At 43.1% G+C, this 20,761-nt stretch overlaps 1 protein-coding gene across 1 annotated transcript in view; it reads left to right on the top strand.

The window, feature by feature from the left end:
• The window catches only part of LOC142252959 (uncharacterized), a 250,264-nt gene that overhangs the window by 199,318 nt on the left and 30,185 nt on the right, over positions 1–20,761 (top strand). The window contains exon 9 of the mRNA XM_075325066.1: positions 13,448–13,678. Within this exon, the coding sequence (XP_075181181.1) occupies positions 13,448–13,678 (231 nt within the window). The remainder of the gene's footprint in view (positions 1–13,447; positions 13,679–20,761) is intronic.

Here is a 20,761-nt window from a genome sequence, read left to right as displayed (position 1 = left end):
GGCCATTGCTTGGACAGTGTGCACCTTTAGGGACCCACTAAGTTGATCTACGTGACTTGTCAGTTTCCTACATTTTTGCTTAATCGCATTAGATTAATGTGTGAGTTTTGAATATTCAGTCCATGTCTTTTTTCTAGAGAATATTTATTGTGCATTCAGCCCTTGCTGTAATAATAGTAAAGTAGCTGCAAAATAATCTGTAGTAACAGTGCTAGTGTCATACATGGGAAAGGGGGTAGCCAAAATATGGAGTGATTTATTTGCAACAGTATTAAAATGTGGTAGAAGAAATAGCAGCAACGCTGAGGAATGGCGGCAGTACTAGTGGTATATATGAATGTAGCAGTATGTAGATAATATCTTGGTGTAGGGTACATGTGTGGCAGGCCCCCTCTTCACGACTTGAGAATACTAGTTTAGATGTCTTGGTTATTAAACGTTATAAAATTAATCAAATAAATGGGCCTTAGGTAGATGGGATCATTGCTGAGCTGCGTAAAAGATATTGAGGGGGCAAAACACTAAAGGGTGCTTTACACGCTGCGACATCGCTACCGATATATCGTCGGGGTCACGTCGTTAGTGACGCACATCCGGCGCCGGTAGCGACATCGCAGCGTGTGACACAAATGAGCGACAATCAACGAGCACAAAAACAGGAATAATCGTTGCTCGTTGACACGTCGTTCATTTCCTTAATATCGTTGCTGCTGCAGGTACGATGTTGTTCGGCGTTCCTGCGGCATCACACACCGCTATGTGTGACACCACAGGAACGACGAACATCTCCTTACCTGCGTCCACCGGCAATGCGGAAGGAAGGAGGTGGGCGGGATGTTACTTCTATTGGCCGGCCGCTTAGTGACGCCGCAGTGACGTCGCTATGACGCCGAACGCACCTCACCCTTGAGGGAGGGATTGTTCGGCGGTCACAGCGACGTCGCTGACGAGGTATGTTCGTGTGACGCTGCCGTAGCGATAATGTTCGCTACGGCAGCGCTCACCACATATCGCACGTACAAACGCTAGCGATATCACAGCGTGTAAAGCACCCTTAAATCAACATAGCGTCCCCTTTATCAATGGGGGTCCCACCAATCCTCAAAATTAAGTGATATAATATCTCAATGGAACTAACCCCTTTTTGAGACAACCATTTAAAAGGGTTTTTGGGGGGAAGAGAAATTTCTACGGCCACCCTATGGGAATATAGCTTGCCAAATCATGAGTGGGCAATGAGCACAATGTCAGGATTCTCCTTTATTTCCAGCGTGAGTAGATGGTGACGTGACAAAAAGTATATTATTTGCATACCAACTAGATTCCTGTGCGCTTCACTCAGTGTTCTGCAATGGTCACGTGTTACTTGTGGTAAATCTGCCAACTAGATTTTTAACTGTTTTTATCAATTTGTCTTAAAATATGAGGTCAGGTGATCATCCACTCCTGCCTGGGGTTGAGGAATCTTAGCAGTTGCGCACATTGCTCACTTGTCACGATTCGACAATCTGCAGTCACATTGAGTGATTGCAAAAAACCTTTTTAGGGTATGTGCCCCTAATGCCTTTTTGCAGACAGGTCCACTTAGGAGCTCGCCTGAAAGAGCCCTAAAGAAACAAAAGGGTGAACATTACAAAGACAAAAGGACTGGCTGTTCATATGTTTAGCGCATTTGAGTTTCTCTTAATCGCTTCCGGCTTCCAAAGCCGCAGAGTGGTTATAAAAAGTGTCCTGAACGCTCTTCTGCCAGCTTCGAATTGAAAGTCATTCACTGTACATAGTGTTTAAAAAAATGACACAGAGGACGTCAAAAAAGGTGACTTCTGGAAAAACGCTGCCATCGATTTCCCAAAGCATTTTCTGCTATAAAAATTGAGCAGGTATGGCAAATCTAACAGACCTCGTGTGCACATAACCTTAAAGCAAAAAGTATTTCACATCACCTGAGATTTCTTTGGTCTGTTAGTGTGGAATAGTAAGTGGAGATTCAACCACCATTAACTCTTAAAGGGAACCTGTCAGGTGCAATATGCACCCAGAACCACAAGCAGTTCTGGGTGCATATTGCTAATCCCTGCCTAGCAGTCCCAGCCTATACTAGCATACATAAAGAAATCTTTAGAAACAGTATTTCTAAAGATCCTTCATTATATGCTAATGAGACCAGCGACTAGTCACAAGGGTGTTCCCTTGGCTAGTTGGCCCCCTTAGCATATAAGCACACCCCTGTGGGCGTCCTAACATGCTAATGAATGCGCAGAGTGAGAGGCATAATCACGGTCACCTCTACTGCCACTGTGCCCGATGCTGGATTTTGGCTCACTGCGCGTGATTCCCTGATTTCCGGTCATGTGCAATATGAAGCCGGGTGTACGAGTCCTGGCTTCAAACTGGTGTAGTGCGCATAATTCGAAGTGCTGGGGACTTCTGATCATGTGCACTGACCCTATGCCCAGCGATCTGAGAGGATGCAACAGACCTACAGGTAAGGTACACGCGTCACTGTCGATGATGACGCTGGACAGTGGACATTGAATAGCATGTTAGCACACCTCTGTGGGCGTGTTGCCATACTAAGAGTGCAGAATAAGTGCATCAATTAATTCCCTTGCGACTAATCCCCTCGCTCATTAGCATATCAAATGATTTTTAGAAATACTTTTTCTAAAAATCCCTTTATCTATGCTAGTGTATACAGGGACAGTTAGGCAGGGATTAGTAATATACACCCAGAACTGCTCATGGTTTAGGGGTACATATTGCCCCTGACAGGTTACCTTTAAGGTGAAGGTTGTCAGTTGTAAATTTTGCCTGCAGGGCGCAACAGATGGATCATTTATGAATTATATATATAAATTATGTATTAAAAATTTGTTTTGCATTTATGGATTGTTGTCTCGCGCCATCTTGTTCCCATAATAGTAGGTAATACGTTTCTGCCAATTCATGATCGTCCCCCACATTCATTGTAACTTTTCAGTACAGTCGGCCATACGTGCTTGTAATATTTCGACCTAGATCACAAGAATTACCTAAATTCATGAAAGATACTTGGAAGCTGAATGACTATTGGATATATTACATCAAATCTGGAAATGTTTTAATTCCTCTGTTTTAGGCAGCTAGATTGGTAAAGAAAGAACACACCAGATACATCTATTACTCATTAGCTGTATGTTTAAGGCCTACATTTTGCTGTTATTCTGAATCCTTATATTAATCATAACTATTTTATTGCCAGCTTTATCACTGCTCCTTTGCAATGTCATTATTTTTCAGTAGAAAATTCAGTGGAATAATCTATATTGTCACAGTTTACAAGACCAGTGAGTCCCTCTAGGCTATTGGCTGTGTACACTGCTCCTCCATCACTGTCAATGGGAAAGATGGACGACTTCTTTTGCTTTATATATGGTTTTTCTGTTTTTCTTTTTTTGTGGGGTATAGATTACATTTAAAATAAAAATATTTATTGTGTACGTGTTTCCATTCAAGTTTATGATCTAATTGCAGAGAGTGGATTGAGTAGTACATTGGTGCTGGTGAGCTCTAACATATATTTATTCTTTTACTAGCTCTAGTACCCGGGCGTTGCCCGGGATAGTAACTGTCTCTCTGTCTCTCTCCCAGTCTCTGTTTGTGTGTCGCTGTCTGTCTGTGTCTCTGTCTGTGCCTTTTTTTGTCTGTCTGTGTCTATGTCTCTGTCTGTATTTGTATCAGTCTGTCGCCATCTCTGTGTCTGTCTGTCTCTCTCTTTCTCTCTGTCTGTCTGTTCCTATGTGTGTGTCTGTCTGTCTCTCTCTCTCTTTCCACGTCTGTCTCTTTCCCAGTCTGTCTTTGTCTGTCTCTTTCCCCGTCTGTCTCTTTCCCCGTCTGTCTCTTTCCCCGTCTGTCTCTTTCCAGGTTTGTCTCTTTCCAGGTATGTCTCTTTCCAGGTATGTCTCTTTCCAGGTCTGTCTCTTTCCAGGTCTGTCTCTTTCCAGGTCTGTCTCTCTTTCCAGGTCTGTCTCTTTCCAAGTCTGTCTCTTTCCAGGTCTGTCTCTTTCCAGGTCTGTCTCTTTCCAGGTATGTCTCTTTCCAGGTCTGTCTCTTTCCAGGTCTGTCTCTTTCCAGGTCTTTTTTTTTTTCAGGTCTGTTTCTGTCCAGGTCTGTCTGTTTGTCCGTCTGTCTCTTTGCCCGTCGGTCTCTTTGCCCGTCTGTCTCTTTGCCGGGTTGTCTCTTTGCCGGGTTATCTCTTTGCCCTTCTGTCCCTTTGCCGGGCTGTCTCTTTGCCGGGCTCTCTCTTTGCCAGGCTCTCTCTTTGCCCGTCTGTCTCTTTGCCCGGCTGTCTCTTTGCCCGGTCTGTCTCTTTGCCCGGTCTGTCTCTTTGCCCGGTCTGTCTCTTTGCCCGGTATGTCTCTTTTCCAGGTCTGTCTCTTTCCAGGTCTGTCTCTTTCCAGGTCTGTCTCTTTTCCAGGTCTGTCTCTTTTCCAGGTCTGTCTCTTTTCCAGGTCTGTCTCTTTCCAGGTCTGTCTCTTTCCAGGTCTGTCTCTTTGCTTGTCTGTCTCTTTACCCGTCTGTCTTTGTCTGGCAGTTTTTTTACCCGGCTATCTCTTTCCAGGGCTGTCTCTTTCCAGGGCTGTCTCTTTCCCGCTCTGTTTCTTTCAAGGGCTGTCTCTTTGCCCGGCTGTCTCTTTGCCCGGCTGTCTCTTTGCCCGGTCTGTTTCTTTGCCCGGTCTGTCTCTTTGCCCGGTCTGTCTCTTTGCCCGGTCTGTCTCTTTGCCCGGTCTGTCTCTTTGCCCGGTCTGTCTCTTTGCCCGGTCTGTCTCTTTCCAGGTCTGTCTCTTTCCAGGTCTGTGTCTTTTGTCTCTCTTGTCTCTCTCTATCTGTCTCACCACCGACATCTTATTACCTCACACAGAAGCTTCTTATACTAACAGTTTATTTTGTTCCTATAGCAACCATTGACAATTGCTATTATTAGCCTGCAGCTCCCACCTATTCAGTTTACAGGAGGCAGGATTTTTGACAGTAACTGTAAAGCGCGGGGTTAATTTTTCCCGTTAAAACATAGTCTATGACGTTCCCTCGGTCACGTGGGGCGTCTGTGCAAAATTTCATGATTGTAAATGCGACGGTGCAAATTCCTTTAGCGGACATACAGAACACACACACACATACATACACACATACATACATACATACATACACACACTGAGCTTTATATATTAGATTAGCGTAAAGGAAACCTGTTAGGGTACTTTCACACTTGCGTTGTGCGGCATTCGTTGCAATCCGCTGCCTTGAGGAATTACGGTAACCGTTGCAGGAATCCATTTATTCCTCATAAGCTTCTATTAAGGGCAGATTGCAGTGGATGGTCATGCGTTGAATTCGCCCTGCGGCGCATCAGTCATTTTGTCAGTGACCGTCAGTGACCATCGGGCGGAAGGAATGCGCAATGTAACGTTTTTTGTTTGAGTAAAAAACGCACTCGGCAGGATTCCGTCGTGATCCGTTAAGAAGCATAATGAATATCTATGGTGCTGGATTCCATCGCCATGCATTTTGCGACGGATTCCAGTGCAGGTTTTCGTCACGTTCTACTGAGCATGCTCAGCATTTCCAGCAGAACGTTCTAAATACTTTAAAAGCACTCCTGGTCTCTCTCTCTGTCTGTCGGTCTCTCTTTCTGTCGGTCGGTCTCTCTCTCTCTATCGGTTGGTCTCTCTCGGTCTCTATCTCTCTCTGTTGGTCGGTCTCTCCCTCTCACCCCTTCTTTCATACTTTCTGATCATCGGCGCGGCACTGCACAGCTGTCACACTGCTCTGGCGGCTTCTCCTGCTTTTAAAATTCCGGCCACTCATTATTCCATCTCGTATACTCTGCTTCCCCCGCCAACCGGCGCCTATGATTGATTGCAGTCAGACCCGCCCCCACGCTGAGTGACAGCTGTCTCACTGCAACCAAAATTTATTTTTTATTATTTAAAATAAATAAATAATAAAAAAAGAAAACGATGTGCGGCCCCCCCAATTTTGATACCAGCCAAGATAAAGCCACACGGCTGAAGGCTGGTATTCTCAGGATGGGGAGCGCCACATTATAGTGAGCCCCCCAGCCTAAAAATATCAGCCAGCAGCCGCCTGGAATTGCTTCATCCATTAGATACGACAGTCTCGGGACTCTACCCGGCTCATCCCGAATTGCCCTGGTGCGGTGGCAATCGGGGAAATAAGGAGTTAATGGCAGCCCATAGCTGCCACTAAGTCCTAGGTTAATCATGCCAGTTGTCTATGAGACACCTTCCATGATTAATCTGTAGTGAAAGTACCATAAATAAACACAAACACCGAAAAATCCTTTATTTGAATTAAAAGACAAAAAAACCCGCATTCGCCACTTTATTAATCCCCAAATACCCCTCCAGGTCCGACGTAATCCATACGAGGTCACACGACTCTTTCAGCTGTGCTCCATCGGAAGCTGACAGGAGCGGCCGTAGAGCACCAACGCTCTCTGTCAGCTCCACGCAGCAACTGAAGTGAGTTGCACGATCAGCAGACACGTCACTCAGGTAGTGCCTGCGTGTGTGCAGTGATGATGGGGGCTGTAGTGCCGGTGTGTGCAGTGATAATGGGGGCGATAGTGCCGGCATGTGTGCGGCGATGATTGGGGCGGTGGTGCCGGCGTGTGTGCGGTAATGATGGGGCCGGTAGTGTCGGCGTGTGTGCTGTGATGATGGGGGCGGTAGTTCCGGTGTGTGTGCGGTGATGATAGGGGCTGTAGTGCCGATGTGTGCGGTGATGACAGGTGCGGGAGTGCCGGTGTGTGCTGTGATGATGGGGTCTCTCTCTCAAAGAAATCTAAAAGAATGCAACACCTTATTTCACAGGAATCCGTTGCCTTTATTATCACACTAATAACAACACATCAGTCACATGCGTCACACAACGCATTGTGACGGATGCCGCACAATGCAAGTGTGAAAGTACTCTTACCTGCAACTGCAAAAATACCATACACCTTCATATATACTGGTGAGCTGCAGGTGAAAAGCATTTTATTGGGAATCTGTTACCAGGATTTTTCTAACTAATCTGAGAGCAACATGATATAGAGCCAAAGGCTCTGAATCCAGTGATGTGTCGCTTACTGATGTGCTTGCTACATTTTTTAGGAAATCATTGTTTTATCAGCAGGAGATTATCATTAGAAGACTAGTAGACAAGCTGCCAGGTGGTCCAAGTGCACCCCCTAACACTGATCGGCAGCTTTTTGTAGAAGACAGGTTCTCTTTAGAGGAAATGTATCACCAGTAGAGACTTTTGAAAAAGTTTAGTTTGGGTCCAAACTTGACCTGAACCCCAATGGAAGTCACGAATTGGCAGTTCAGGTCTCCACCCACATGCAGCCAGCTATAAACAGATCACTTCCAGGGGAGAGATTGGGGGATTTTTCCATTTTCGAGTGCCAGAAACACACAGTGGTGACAGCTGACACAGGTTCTCGCATCACTGTTGGTGATGCTGCATAAAATGGCATGTTTGCATGTCCCTGTGGGTGTGCTAACATGCTAAGAGGGCGGAATGTGCACAGGAACTAACGCCCTTGCAACTAGTCCCTGGCCTCATTAGCATATCATAATGGATCTTATGAAATACTTTATCTATGCTAGTGTATACAGGGTAGGTTAGGCAGGGATTAGCAACATGCACCCAGAACTGCTCGTGGTTCTGGGTGCATATTGCACCTGACAGGTTCCTTTTAAGTAAAATAATGAAAGTTCAGTGTTCAGGTTACCATGTAATTATTAAATGGGATCTGATAAGACAGAGGCCTTACAGATGATGCCATTTTATATACTCAGAAAATGAGTTTAATGGATGTGATAACGTGTACATCCGAATGGATCAGAAATATGCACTTGTTTGTGTGTAAATACATTCCCATGAACTAGCTCATTCACTTTCATTGGTTTGGCATAAGGATCAAGATCACACTCAGAAAGAGCCTTGATTCTTGTATGTTGCTTGTTGGGGCGACATGGTGGCTCAGTGGTTAGCACTGGGGTCCTGGGTTCAAATCCATCCAAGGACAACATCTGCAAGGAGTTTGTATGTTCTTCCCGTGTTTGCATGGGTTTCTTCCTGATACTCCAGTTTCCTCCTACACTCCAAAAACATACAGATAGGGAGCCCCCAAGTGTTGCCAATGTATGTAAAGTTCTGTGGAATTAATAGCATATAAATGAATAAATATTATTATTGCTTACAAATACTTGACTATGCTATACGGATTTCCTGCTGTGAGTCGTTATGATTTGCCTATTAAGGATAAATGTAAACGCCACAAATTTGTTGCAAAAAAAGTTCTGTGACTGTCCCATCAATCGAAATCGGGATATACCGTGTTTTTCCAAAAATAAGACCTCCCCCAAAAATAAGCCCTAGCAGGGATTTTCAGCATTTTCGGAGAAAGGCTTAAATATAAGCCCTCCCCCGAAAATAATGTGTGTATCTGTAATCGGCTGTGTGTGCCTGTGATCGGATGTGTGTATCTGTGATCGGCTGTGTGTGCCTGTGATCGGATGTGTGTATCTGTGATCAGCTGTGTGTGCCTGTGATCGGATGTGTGTGTCTGTGATCGTCTGTGTGTGCCTGCGATCGGATGTGTGTATCTGTGATTGGCTGTGTGTGCCTGCGATCGGATGTGTGTATCTGTGATCGGATGTGTGTGCCTGCGATCTGCTGTGTGTGATCTGCTGTGTATATCTGCGATCTGCTGTGTGTGTGTGATCTGCTGTGTGTGTGTAATCTGCTGTGTGAGCGTGTGTGATCTGCTGTGTGTGTGAGTGATCTGCTGTGTGTGCCTGCGATCTGCTGTGTGTGGCAGCTAGCAGCAGGGTAGGACGGCGTGCAGCACCGACCGGAGATCACAGGAGGACCTTGGAACCATGCAGATGTTCTGGTCTTGTGAGTATGAGTCTCCTGGGAAGTGGAGGGGGTCTGCTTTTTTGGGGGGTAAACTTACCCCCAACCGTGTTTCTCCAAGAATAAGACCTCCTCCAAATATAAGCCCTAGTGCTTTTTTGGAGGGCAAAAAAAATATAAGACAGTGTCTTATTTTTGGAAAAACACGGTGTATATATATATATATATATATATATATATATATATATATATATACAGTTAGGTCCAGAAATATTTGGACAGTGACACATTTTTCGCGAGTTGGGCTCTGCATGCCACCTCATTGGATTTGAAATGAAACCTCTACAACAGAATTCAAGTGCAGATTGTAACGTTTAATTTGAAGGTTTGAACAAAAATATCTGATAGAAATTGTAGGAATTGTACACATTTCTTTACAAACACTCCACATTTTAGGAGGTCAAAAGTAATTGGACAAATAAACCAAACCCAAACAAAATATTTTTATTTTTCAATATTTTGTTGCGAATCCTTTGGAGGCAATCACTGTCTTAAGTCTGGAACCCATGGACATCACCAAACGCTGGGTTTTCTCCTTCTTAATGCTTTGCCAGGCCTTTACAGCCGCAGCCTTCAGGTCTTGCTTGTTTGTGGGTCTTTCCGTCTTAAGTCTGGATTTGAGCAAGTGAAATGCATGCTCAATTGGGTTAAGATCTGGTGATTGACTTGACCATTGCAGAATGTTCCACTTTTTTGCACTCATGAACTCCTGGGTAGCTTTGGCTGTATGCTTGGGGTCATTGTCCATCTGTACTATGAAGCGCCGTCCGATCAACTTTGCGGCATTTGGCTGAATCTGGGCTGAAAGTATATCCCGGTACACTTCAGAATTCATCCGGCTACTCTTGTCTGCTGTTATGTCATCAATAAACACAAGTGACCCAGTGCCATTGAAAGCCATGCATGCCCATGCCATCACGTTGCCTCCACCATGTTTTACAGAGGATGTGGTGTGCCTTGGATCATGTGCCGTTCCCTTTCTTCTCCAAACTTTTTTCTTCCCATCATTCTGGTACAGGTTGATCTTTGTCTCATCTGTCCATAGAATACTTTTCCAGAACTGAGCTGGCTTCATGAGGTGTTTTTCAGCAAATTTAACTCTGGCCTGTCTATTTTTGGAATTGATGAATGGATGAATGGTTTACATCTAGATGTGAACCCTTTGTATTTACTTTCATGGAGTCTTCTCTTTACTGTTGACTTAGAGACAGATACACCTACTTCACTGAGAGTGTTCTGGACTTTAGTTGATGTTGTGAACGGGTTCTTCTTCACCAAAGAAAGTATGCGGCGATCATCCACCACTGTTGTCATCCGTGGATGCCCAGGCCTTTTTGAGTTCCCAAGCTCACCAGTCAATTCCTTTTTTCTCAGAATGTACCCGACTGTTGATTTTGCTACTCCAAGCATGTCTGCTATCTCTCTGATGGATTTTTTCTTTTTTTTCAGCCTCAGGATGTTCTGCTTCACCTCAATTGAGAGTTCCTTAGACCGCATGTTGTCTGGTCACAGCAACAGCTTCCAAATGCAAAACCACACACCTGTAATCAACACCAGACCTTTTAACTACTTCATTGATTACAGGTTAACGAGGGTGACGCCTTCAGAGTTAATTGCAGCCCTTAGAGTCCCTTGTCCAATTACTTTTGGTCCCTTGAAAAAGAGGAGGCTATGCATTACAGAGCTATGATTCCTAAACCCTTTCTCCGATTTGGATGTGAAAACTCTCATATTGCAGCTGGGAGTGTGCACTTTCAGCCCATATTATATATATAATTGTATTTCTGAACATGTTTTTGTAAACAGCTAAAATAACAAAACTTGTGTCACTGTCCAAATATTTCTGGCCCTGACTGTATATATATATATATATATATATATATATACATATATATATACATATATACCGTGATACAGTGTCACTTGTGGTGGTTACACCTCCAAGATTGCATAAACGGAAGATTCACATGGATCATTTTGTGATAATGTAGACAGAATAAGTTAAATCAACAGCACAAAGCTTGTCAGTTCTTTATTTTAAATGTGATAAATAATAAACAATATATGACAGTTTTGCTACAGTTTGCATTTATCTGGTATGTGGACACTGTTAGTCTAAAGTGAAAATTAAAACTGGTCATCAGTGTTATGTTTCTCTATGACTTTCTTTGACATTTTCTGCAACTAGATTCTTTCTTTCCTCAATATAATTGACTATAAACCATCCAGTATCGGTAGCGTTTCCTTGATTCTCGCTAAAATTATCACAATGAATGGAATTGGTTATCACTTGCAGAAATTTCTGCAAATCATCTTCCATGTGTGATTATTAGATCGTAGCGAACCCACTGAAGTTCACGTTCAGCTGGTCTCGGTTCGTGACTCGGACTTGACCTGAACTTGATCCTGGAGTCCAAATCTTTTTAGAAGTCTCTGATAGGGCAGTTCGGGTCTCCGCCCACATACAGTCAGCCATAAACAGCATTTCCAGGGGAGAGAGGGTGGGTTTTTATTTTGGACACACTACATCTGAAAATGTTGTATTTACCCCTCCGTGAAAAGCATCCAGAGACTGCAAGCGGCTCCCATTGGACTGTGCACCGAGCGTACCCGAGCATAGCGATGCTCGATTGAGTGGTCAGCATAAGAAATAGCACACAAACTCGTTTTCTTTTTGATTTTTTTAAAGTCCGTGTTTGGGACAAACCCCGAACTTTAAACTTTGCTCATTTCTAGTGATAATCCCTTACAGTGAACCTTTCAATTTAATTTCTATATTAAGGGTGAAATCTGTGTTCAGTGAAGACAAAATGTAAATTAAATTACTGCTAATAGAAGATGATATGTGCTACTGATTAAAATGTTATGTAGAGGGTAGGTGAGAGGAGCTAGATGCAGAGGGAGGGAATTTGTGCAGAAGGACTGGCAAGAGGTAGAAGGAGAAGCTAAAAGAAGACCTTGTGTGGATTACATTGGACCTGGGTGTATCTGGGGTTAATAAACTGACGAAAGAGGATTTTATTTTGCATTTTTTTAAATAAACGATTTTTCGGTGTTTTGTGTTTATTTACTTTTACTTACAGATTAGTAATGGGGGGTCTTATGGATGCCTCCTACTATTAACCTAGGGCTTAGTGGCAGCTGTGAGCTGCCATTAACCTCTTATAGCTTGATTGCCACTGCACCAGGGCAATTGGGAAGAGCTTGGTAAAGTTCCAGGATTGTCACATCTAATGGATGCAACAATCCTGGGTGGCTGCAGGTTGCTATTGTTAGGCTGGAAGGGGTCCAATAAGCATGGGTCTCCCCAGCCTGAGAATACCAGTCCCCAGCCGTCGGGCTTCATCTTGGCTGGGTATCAAAATTGAGGAGGACTGCAAGACATTTTTTAAAATGATTTAATTAATAATTTAAAAAAAAAAAAAGCCACATACTGTGCATCTTATTTTGATTCACAGCCAAGATAACCGCATGGCTGGGGGCTGCAGCCTGTAGCCATATGCTTAATTTGTGCTGGGTATCATAATACAAGGAGACCCTATGCCAATTTATCTATTTTTATACCACAATACTGACTCGCAGACAGGGTCTGTGATTGCAAGCAGTCAGGCACAGTCACAGAGGCGGGGGGCGCATCTGACTGTAACCAGACACAGATGCCAGGACTGCCGGTGCGCAGGGAAAACAGTGAATATGTATGAAGGTAAATGAGCGGCCGCAGAAGAAAAGTGAGCGGCCTGGAATCTTTCATAGCCATGCCGGAGACTCGGTAAGTATAGCGCACTTGCTCTAATCTCCCTATCCCTTTTACCACCATTTGTAAGTGTCGGATTCTGGTCCCCATAGGCTTATATTATTTTTTAAGTCCGGTTAGTCACGCTGTTCCCAGATATCTGCTAGTTTGCCCATCACTAGTAGCAATCAGTTTTCACTGAATACAGATTTTTAAAATGAATGTTCAGTCCTGGCAGAGAAAGAAGCAGATTTTTGTGATAAGATATATTACAAAGGTTTTTTTTTTCATGTGTGCTATTGATTTATGAAATACAAATTAAAATAACAATTACTCTTGAAATCCGGCCTACCATTACTATCTTTTGCTTTACAGCACACATTTTGACGTAATTATTTGTAGTATAAAGACATGAATGTAACCTGGGCGCGGGCTAATATATTTTACCTTCACCTTAAGAGGTCTTCCAGGCAGGACCCTCCTCACTGTGCTGGATCCTAGGCACAATATGGAAGTTGTTCTGTATACTGAGAACTCTTTGAATACTCTAGTTGATCTATAAATAATGAGATTAATAAATGTATATTATTTTAAAAGTGGATTCTGTAACCTGAACCAAGCAAAGTTTGCAGAATAATAGTGATGGAAACTTCCCCATAGGTCTGTTAGATGAAGTATAGGCTGTTTGATGACCTTGTTTGACTAGATTGAACCTTTTCTTCTCTTTTTTTTTTTTAACAGAGTGCGCTTGAAGGAAAACTTAGCACATTGTTCAGACACCTGCATGCTGCAAGACAAACGCTGAGCATTATGTTAGCCCCGGGAAAAGACCCTTCACAATCGGCACATCACATACTTCCAACAGTTACATATTCCCGGTTAATAAATCATTTGACAAGATGTAATCAATCCTTAGAGGAATGTTGCATAGATTTGCTCACAATGACCCTCATTGTACCGTCTGCACCTTGGGTGAGTTGAATACCTAATGTTTTTTTCTATATGTCAGCTAAACATTTTTATGTACTATACATTTTATATATATATATATATATATATATATATATATATATATATATATATATATATATATATAAAAAATATATATATATACATGTGTGTATATATATATGTATATACTGTGTGTGTGTGTGTATATATATATATATAAATGTATATATAATGTATATTGTCCTGTGCATAACAATATGTTTTTCTTGATTGTCTACATGTTATATACAATGTTTACATAACAAAAGCTTTGGGTCTCCTTGAACTTGCTACGTGCACCAACATATAACTGAGGCATGGACTCCTGTGAATGTTACACACCTCCACTCACACTACAGCTTCAGTTCTATCCATCAGTTTTTTTTTGCGTATTGTTTAAATTAGGTTTTTGTGTTGTGTTTTGTTTTTTTTTAATTTTTGCTAATGCTTTTTTCCATATCACAATCTGTATTGAAAAAAAAAAAGTACACAAACCTTGGGATTTTCCCACGTTGACCATTTTTAGACCCATCTTTCTATCGTTTCCAAAAACAACTTGTGCATTAGCCACCATGAACAGACTCTGCCCCTATCTTTTGTAGAGAAGCATGTAATGAGCATGTGCAAAGGTCAGGGAGAGGAAGAGCAGTCATCTGTGACTCCACCTATTGTGATTGGTGGGTCCTGTGTTATCAGCTGTGTATAGAGGTGTTACCAGTAATTGCAATCCTGCCTCTGATGATAACGAAACTGCTATAAGCTCTTCCTGAAAGAACAGAAAGTATGAGTCTAAAAAAGCAGCAGAACAGATTACCGATTTTAGTTTTTTAACAAAGATCATAATTATTTAAACAAAATAAACAAAGATTGGGTTATCCTTTTCTGAAAAAAAACCCCCCATAAAACCAGCAATTTCCAGCCATTAAAAGGTATCAACCACTGAGGACTCTCAGTTCTTTTCAACAATTTTTTTATCTCTACTGGCTAACACGGTACAAAGATATATTTTACTTGCAGCAATTTCCTGTAAGACACCCGGAAAAGCATGTGACCAATGCAGCTAATTAATGGCGTGCAATCACCACATGGCATGTTACTGTCTCAGCATTGGCGGTGATACTAGTACTTGACATGGATTGACCGAATTGTCACATTCTGATTGACTTGACAGAAGGACTGGGACAAACACTGAAGCATCAATGATTGGTGTTTTACAGCATTTGCTAATGTTATTATTACAATCTTTTTATGTAGTGTTTTTCTTATAGAAACTTGATAACTTGCATGATACATATTGTTTTTTTTTTTAAAATTACACCTCATTAGACAAAATAAATACAGTCATGGGAAAGACTAAGTACACCCACTTTGAGGTTTTATGTATTTGGACATAAAAAAAAGACTTGTGAATCCTTACTTAACACGCACTGTGCTCTGTGAGAACTCTCCTTTGTCAGACCCTTATACTTAAGCCTTTTCAGAGTAAAGGGTACTTTACATGCTGCAATATCGATACCGATATCGCTAGCGATCGTACCCTCCCCGTCGGTTGTGCATCACGGGCAAATCACTGCCCGTGGCGCACAACATCGCTAACACCCATCACATGGACTTACCTTCCCTGCGACGTCGCTCTGGCCGACGAACCGCCTCCTTTCTAAGGGGGCGGTTCGTGCGGGGTCACAGCGACGTCACACGGCAGCCGTCCAATAGCAGAGGAGGGGCGGAGATGAGCGGTCATAACATCCCGCCCACCTCCTTCCTTCCTCATTGCCGGTGGACGGAGGTAAGGAGATGTTCGTCGCTCCTGCGGTGTCACACGTAGCCATGTGTGATGCCACAGGAACAAGGAACAACATCGCTACTGACCAGACAACGATTTTTGGTAAATAAACGGCCTCTCACATACAAACGATTTTTGCCTCTTTTGCGATTGTTTAAGGTCGCTCTAGCCTGTCACACTCTGTGATGTCGCTAACGACGCCGGATGTGGGTCACAAACACCGTGACCCTGACGATATATCGTTAGCGATGTCGCAGCGTGTAAATGGCCCTTTAGGCTTAAGAGGTGGTACACTAGTTAGTTTCCATAGGCACATCGATATTATGGTTAGAAACAAGGTTTCTCTCAAATACCTTGTGTTGCCAATAGTGCCTGTGAGCGGCGCTATTGTGCTCCACTCCTCTTCTTCACGTGACCCCCAGGGCTCTGTGACCTCTGATGTCTGATGATGTCACATCAACATCCTGTTAACCTGAAATCAGCACGGCCGGCCTCAGTCTTCCTGAGTCACTGGGCTGTGGGCTGCCTTTCACCGTTCATCACAGCGCAGCATCGCTCATGCTTGCCGCAAATGTAGGGAGGGATGGGAAGCATGGCACTTGGTGGCTGGGAGCAGATTTCCTTACGGATGTTTTCTATTTTCTCTGTAAAGTAGGAGTCCAGATCATCAGCACAAAGGTCTGTGATAGGGGCTTGCAGTTTAGGACTGAGGAGGATGTGACAGGTGTCAAAGACTTTTTTTGTATTGTTGGATAGTGAGAAGATCAGGGTGGTGAAGTAGGTCTGTTTGGTGAGGTGATGGGCAGTTATAGGTTCTTAGCATAGATTTATAGTGGATAAAGTTTTCTCATGTGTGAGTTTTCCTCCATAGGCGTTAGATACTCCGAGAGCATTGCTGGATAAATCGAGTTTGCGATGTGAGCCAGGGCTGTTTTACGCTCTGTGTGGAGGTTCTGAGGGTGAGGGGTGCTACTTGATCCAGAGTGCTTCTGAGAGTGTCATTGTAGTGATTCACAGCCAGATCAGGACAGGAAAAAGAGGAGATAGTGGACAGTGATGAATGTAGAGTCTGTAAGTGTATGAGGGTCAATGGCCTGTTGATTTTTGAATGTATTAATACTGGGCACCTTCCAGGTATATACTGTATGTCCTCCATCCTAGTTTATATGCCTGCTAATCCAAAATTAATATGCACTGCTCCCCACACCAGAGATTGTGGGCAAGGGGAGCAATGAATATTCATTTTCTTTAGTAGCGGGAACACGATTGCCCGAGACTCTGAAGGAAGCTGGTGGTTGGGGTGAACACGTATGCCTGCTATTAAACAAAACAATTTTTCACTGCTTCCCAAGTGCATAATCCTAGCCACATCTCGGTGTCGGCTTCAGTGCAGAGAGAAGGGCGTAATTATGGGCATGAGGAGCAGTGAATATTAATTTTCTTTGATAGCGGCATATGTGTGTTAACCCCAGCTTCCTCTGTAGCCTGCACCTGCTTCTTGTGACCCCGTAACACCACCACCACTGCCCCCCCCACCAGCAAAACAGGTACATCCAGACTATAAGATGCACGCCCTACTTTCCTCCCCTATTTGGGGGGGATGAGTGCGTCTTATAGTCTAAAAAATACAGTAATCACAGTATTTTATCAAGAGTACCTGCCTGCTACTTACCCTCTTAATCCCCTTGGAAGCAGTAAATGTATATTTTATGTAATAAAAAGTATGCAGTATAGTAGTACTGCAGGAAAAAATAATAAGTGGTGTAACTTGTCATGTTTTGATGTTCTTTTTAGATTGCATTTACCTGATTTTAAAGGTGGTTACCATTTTTCTACTCACAAGTAAAATCTTACACTAGTAAAAAAATCATCTTTTCCCATTCAGATGTCCAGTATCGCGGCTTGATGTTTGGAGAACGCAGCATGGAGAGGAGGGTGGAAGCACACCCAGTAAGTTAGGAGATCAGAAGAAAAAAGGAAGCTCATCTTGCTCCGTGTAATTCAGTTTCAATAAAACATAACTTTAATTCTTTATCTAAAAAGCAAGCCACCATGTGAGAATACGACAATGTATATTTCTTCAAAAAGCGGTCGGCATCAGAATACGTGTTTCGGCGTTTAATACGCCTTCATTGTGGTCTAGGTCTAAACCATGATGAAGGCATATTAAACGCCAAAACGCGTAGTCTGATGCTGACTGCTTTTTGAAGAAATATACATTGTTGTATTCTGGATGAGCTCCCTTCTTTCTTCAGACTTCTACGTAATAATACTAAAATACAATTCAAATAAGCGTATGTAGCATATGTAGCAGTTTGTATTGTATCACGACTAAAAAGTTGAATGTTGTACTACAAATAGTACAATATAATGCATTATGTCACCAATGTAATAGTATGCCAATAATAACATCACAAAAAGAAAACCGGTGCTGTAGCAACTTATAGTGGGTGCTCCAGATGATGCACTATGTGCCCAATGTTTTAGTAGCCCAAATTCTCATGTTTGCACAGAAGTCTATAAAATTCCAAAGCACAAGTCCTCAAATAACTAAAGTAATTGTACAAGGCCCCGGCCAATGGCGCCATAATGAACTGACTAGTGACATCACCCCCTACAGATAAAGCTAAGAATCAAAAAGGAAAACGTTTACAACGCGTTTCAAACAAATTGTCCTTTTTTAGGTAAAGATAACAGTATAGGCTGCTATATGCACCTGTTTGATTTTTATAGTGTTGTTATTTTTGGGTTACTACTTCATCGGTCACATACTGCATTATAGTGTACCATTTGGATCATAGCAGTGGACTTTTAGGCGTGGCACAATGCAAGCATCGTATTTTAGTATTGTTATTACATAGGAGGTCAGTGTGTAACATTTTACTTGTGATTGTTATCTAAGCTTAGAGTCAGGACAAATGGATGGCCTGTAGCACACATAGGTGGGAACGCTGGTGTATTTAGGCACAGCTTTGTTTAAAAAAAAAAAAAAAAAACCTGTCCTTTACTTGCCCTAACTTGGTCCATTGCTGTGTGTTTGCCACTGCTCCCAATGTCTGTTAAAGTAATGCAGCACAGAAGTTACATTAACAATGCTGCAGCCCATCAGTGAGCTCAGTGTCTGTCCAAATAGATGGCATGAGCTGCTCAGAGACATTGAACTGGCTGATTGGCTGCAGAGCTGTCATGAAGACAGTGTTGCAGTGAATATTAAAGGCAAACTGTGCCTGTGGACGGGGGTTTTCTGAAAACAGGAAATCTCTTTAAAGCGGGCTTTACACGCTGCGACATCGCTAATGCGGAGTCGTTGGGGTCACGGAATTCGTGACGCACATCCGGCCGCATTAGCGATGCCGTTGCGTGTGACACCGATAAGCGATTTTGCATCGTTGCAAAAACGTGCAAAATCGCTAATCGGCGACATGGGGGTCCATTCTCAAATCTCGTTACTGCAGCAGTAACGAGGTTGTTCCTCGTTCCTGCGGCAGCACACATCGCTGCGTGTGACGCTGCAGGAACGAGGAAGCTCCCCTTACCTGCCTCCTGGCCGCTATGAGGAAGGAAGGAGGTGGGCGGGATGTTACGTCCCGCTCAGCTCCGCCCCTCCGCTGCTATTGGGCGGCGGTTCAGTGACGTCGCTGTGACGCCGCACGGACCGCCCCCTTAGAAAGGAGGCGGCTCGCCCGTCACAGCGACGTCGCCGGACAGGTATGTATGTGTGACGGCTGTTGTGCGACACGGGCAGCGATTTGCCCGTGTCGCGCAACAGATGGGGGCGGGTACCCACACTAGCGATATCGGGACCGATATCGCAGTGTGTAAAGTAGCCTTAAGTCCTTCTAAGGACCTAATTTTTCTTATGTCCTGATACGTAAACCAAATCATTCAAACAGGGTGTACTTAGTTTTTCTCTTAAAGGAAACATTTCAGGTGCAATATGTGCCCAGAACCATGAGCAGTTCTGGGTGCATATTGCTAATCCCTGTGTATAGTAGCATAGATAAAGGGATCTTTAGAAAAAAAGTATTTCTAAAGATCCCATATGATATGCTAATGAGCAAGGGGACAGTCACAAAGACATTAGTTCCCTTGGCTAGTCAGCCCCCTTAGCATGTAAACACGCCTCTGTGGGTGTACTAACATGCTAATGAATGCGCAGCATCAGAGGATGGTTGCGCTCACCTCTCTGCTGCCATCATGTCGGACTCCTGGATTTCGGCTCAGTGCACATGATCCCGGACTTTCGGTCATGCACACTATGAAGCTGGGTGTACGTGTCCTGGCTTCAAACTCATGTAGTGCGCACATGACCAAAAGTCTGGGATCATGCACACTGAGCCGAAATCCTGGAGTCAGATGCGATGGCAGCAAAGAGGTGAGTGAGATCATCCTCTTATGCTGTGCATTCATTAGCATGTTAGTACGCCCACAGGAGCATGTTAACATGCTAAGGGGGCCGACTAGTCAAGGGAACTAACAAGGGACTAGTCCCTGGCCACATTAGCATGTTATATGGGATCTTTAGAAATACCTTTTCTAAAGATCCCTTTTATCTATGCTAGTGTATACAGGGACATTTAGGCAGGGATTAGAAATATGTACCCAGAACTGCTCGTGGTTCTAGGTGCATATTACACCTGACAGGTTCCCTTTAACTGTATATAAGATATATAGCGCCTCCTTCCAGATTTTGACATTTTCCTGATTTTTCTTCTGTGCCCAGACTTCAGTAGCCCGTTGGCGGCCATGAACCCTCGTGAAATCTCCCCGGTATGGCTGCTGCAGTCCTAGCTCAGTCAATTCTTCATATTTTTGTCTTTCTATAAACACACTTATTTTTTTTGCGGTTTTCTAACTTTTAAACTAGCTGACAGATTTCATTTCAGTTTCCCCGCAGGTATCTGCTGCAGTTAAGAAACGTTTGTGCATCTTTACAGCACATAAAGCAACATAATAAATTAATAAATTCAGTGGGGAATATTTTCCCATTTAATCTTCACTGGTTATTTAGCTCAAAGCTAATTTTCACGCTCTTTTTGAACTCGAGTCATAATACAGGAGGGATCTTAGGTTGCTTTGTACCTTGAAAAAAAAATAAACACACACATACTTCAAAAAAAATTATCTGTGAATTTTTATGTATTCCTTGTGAATTTTAAGTTGCAAATCTTGTTTAGTCCTTTGATAATGGTATCTGAGTTTTCTCTGTGAACTTACTAATGTACCTTTAAATTTATCTACACTATAATGGAATAGAAGAATTATATAATATTTTCTTTGGC

This window comes from Anomaloglossus baeobatrachus, chromosome 1 (assembly GCF_048569485.1).
Source record: "Anomaloglossus baeobatrachus isolate aAnoBae1 chromosome 1, aAnoBae1.hap1, whole genome shotgun sequence".
Classification (NCBI taxonomy): Eukaryota; Metazoa; Chordata; class Amphibia; order Anura; family Aromobatidae; genus Anomaloglossus; species Anomaloglossus baeobatrachus.
Note: the sequence above shows the minus strand (reverse complement) of the source record. Positions and strands in the feature narration are given on the sequence as shown.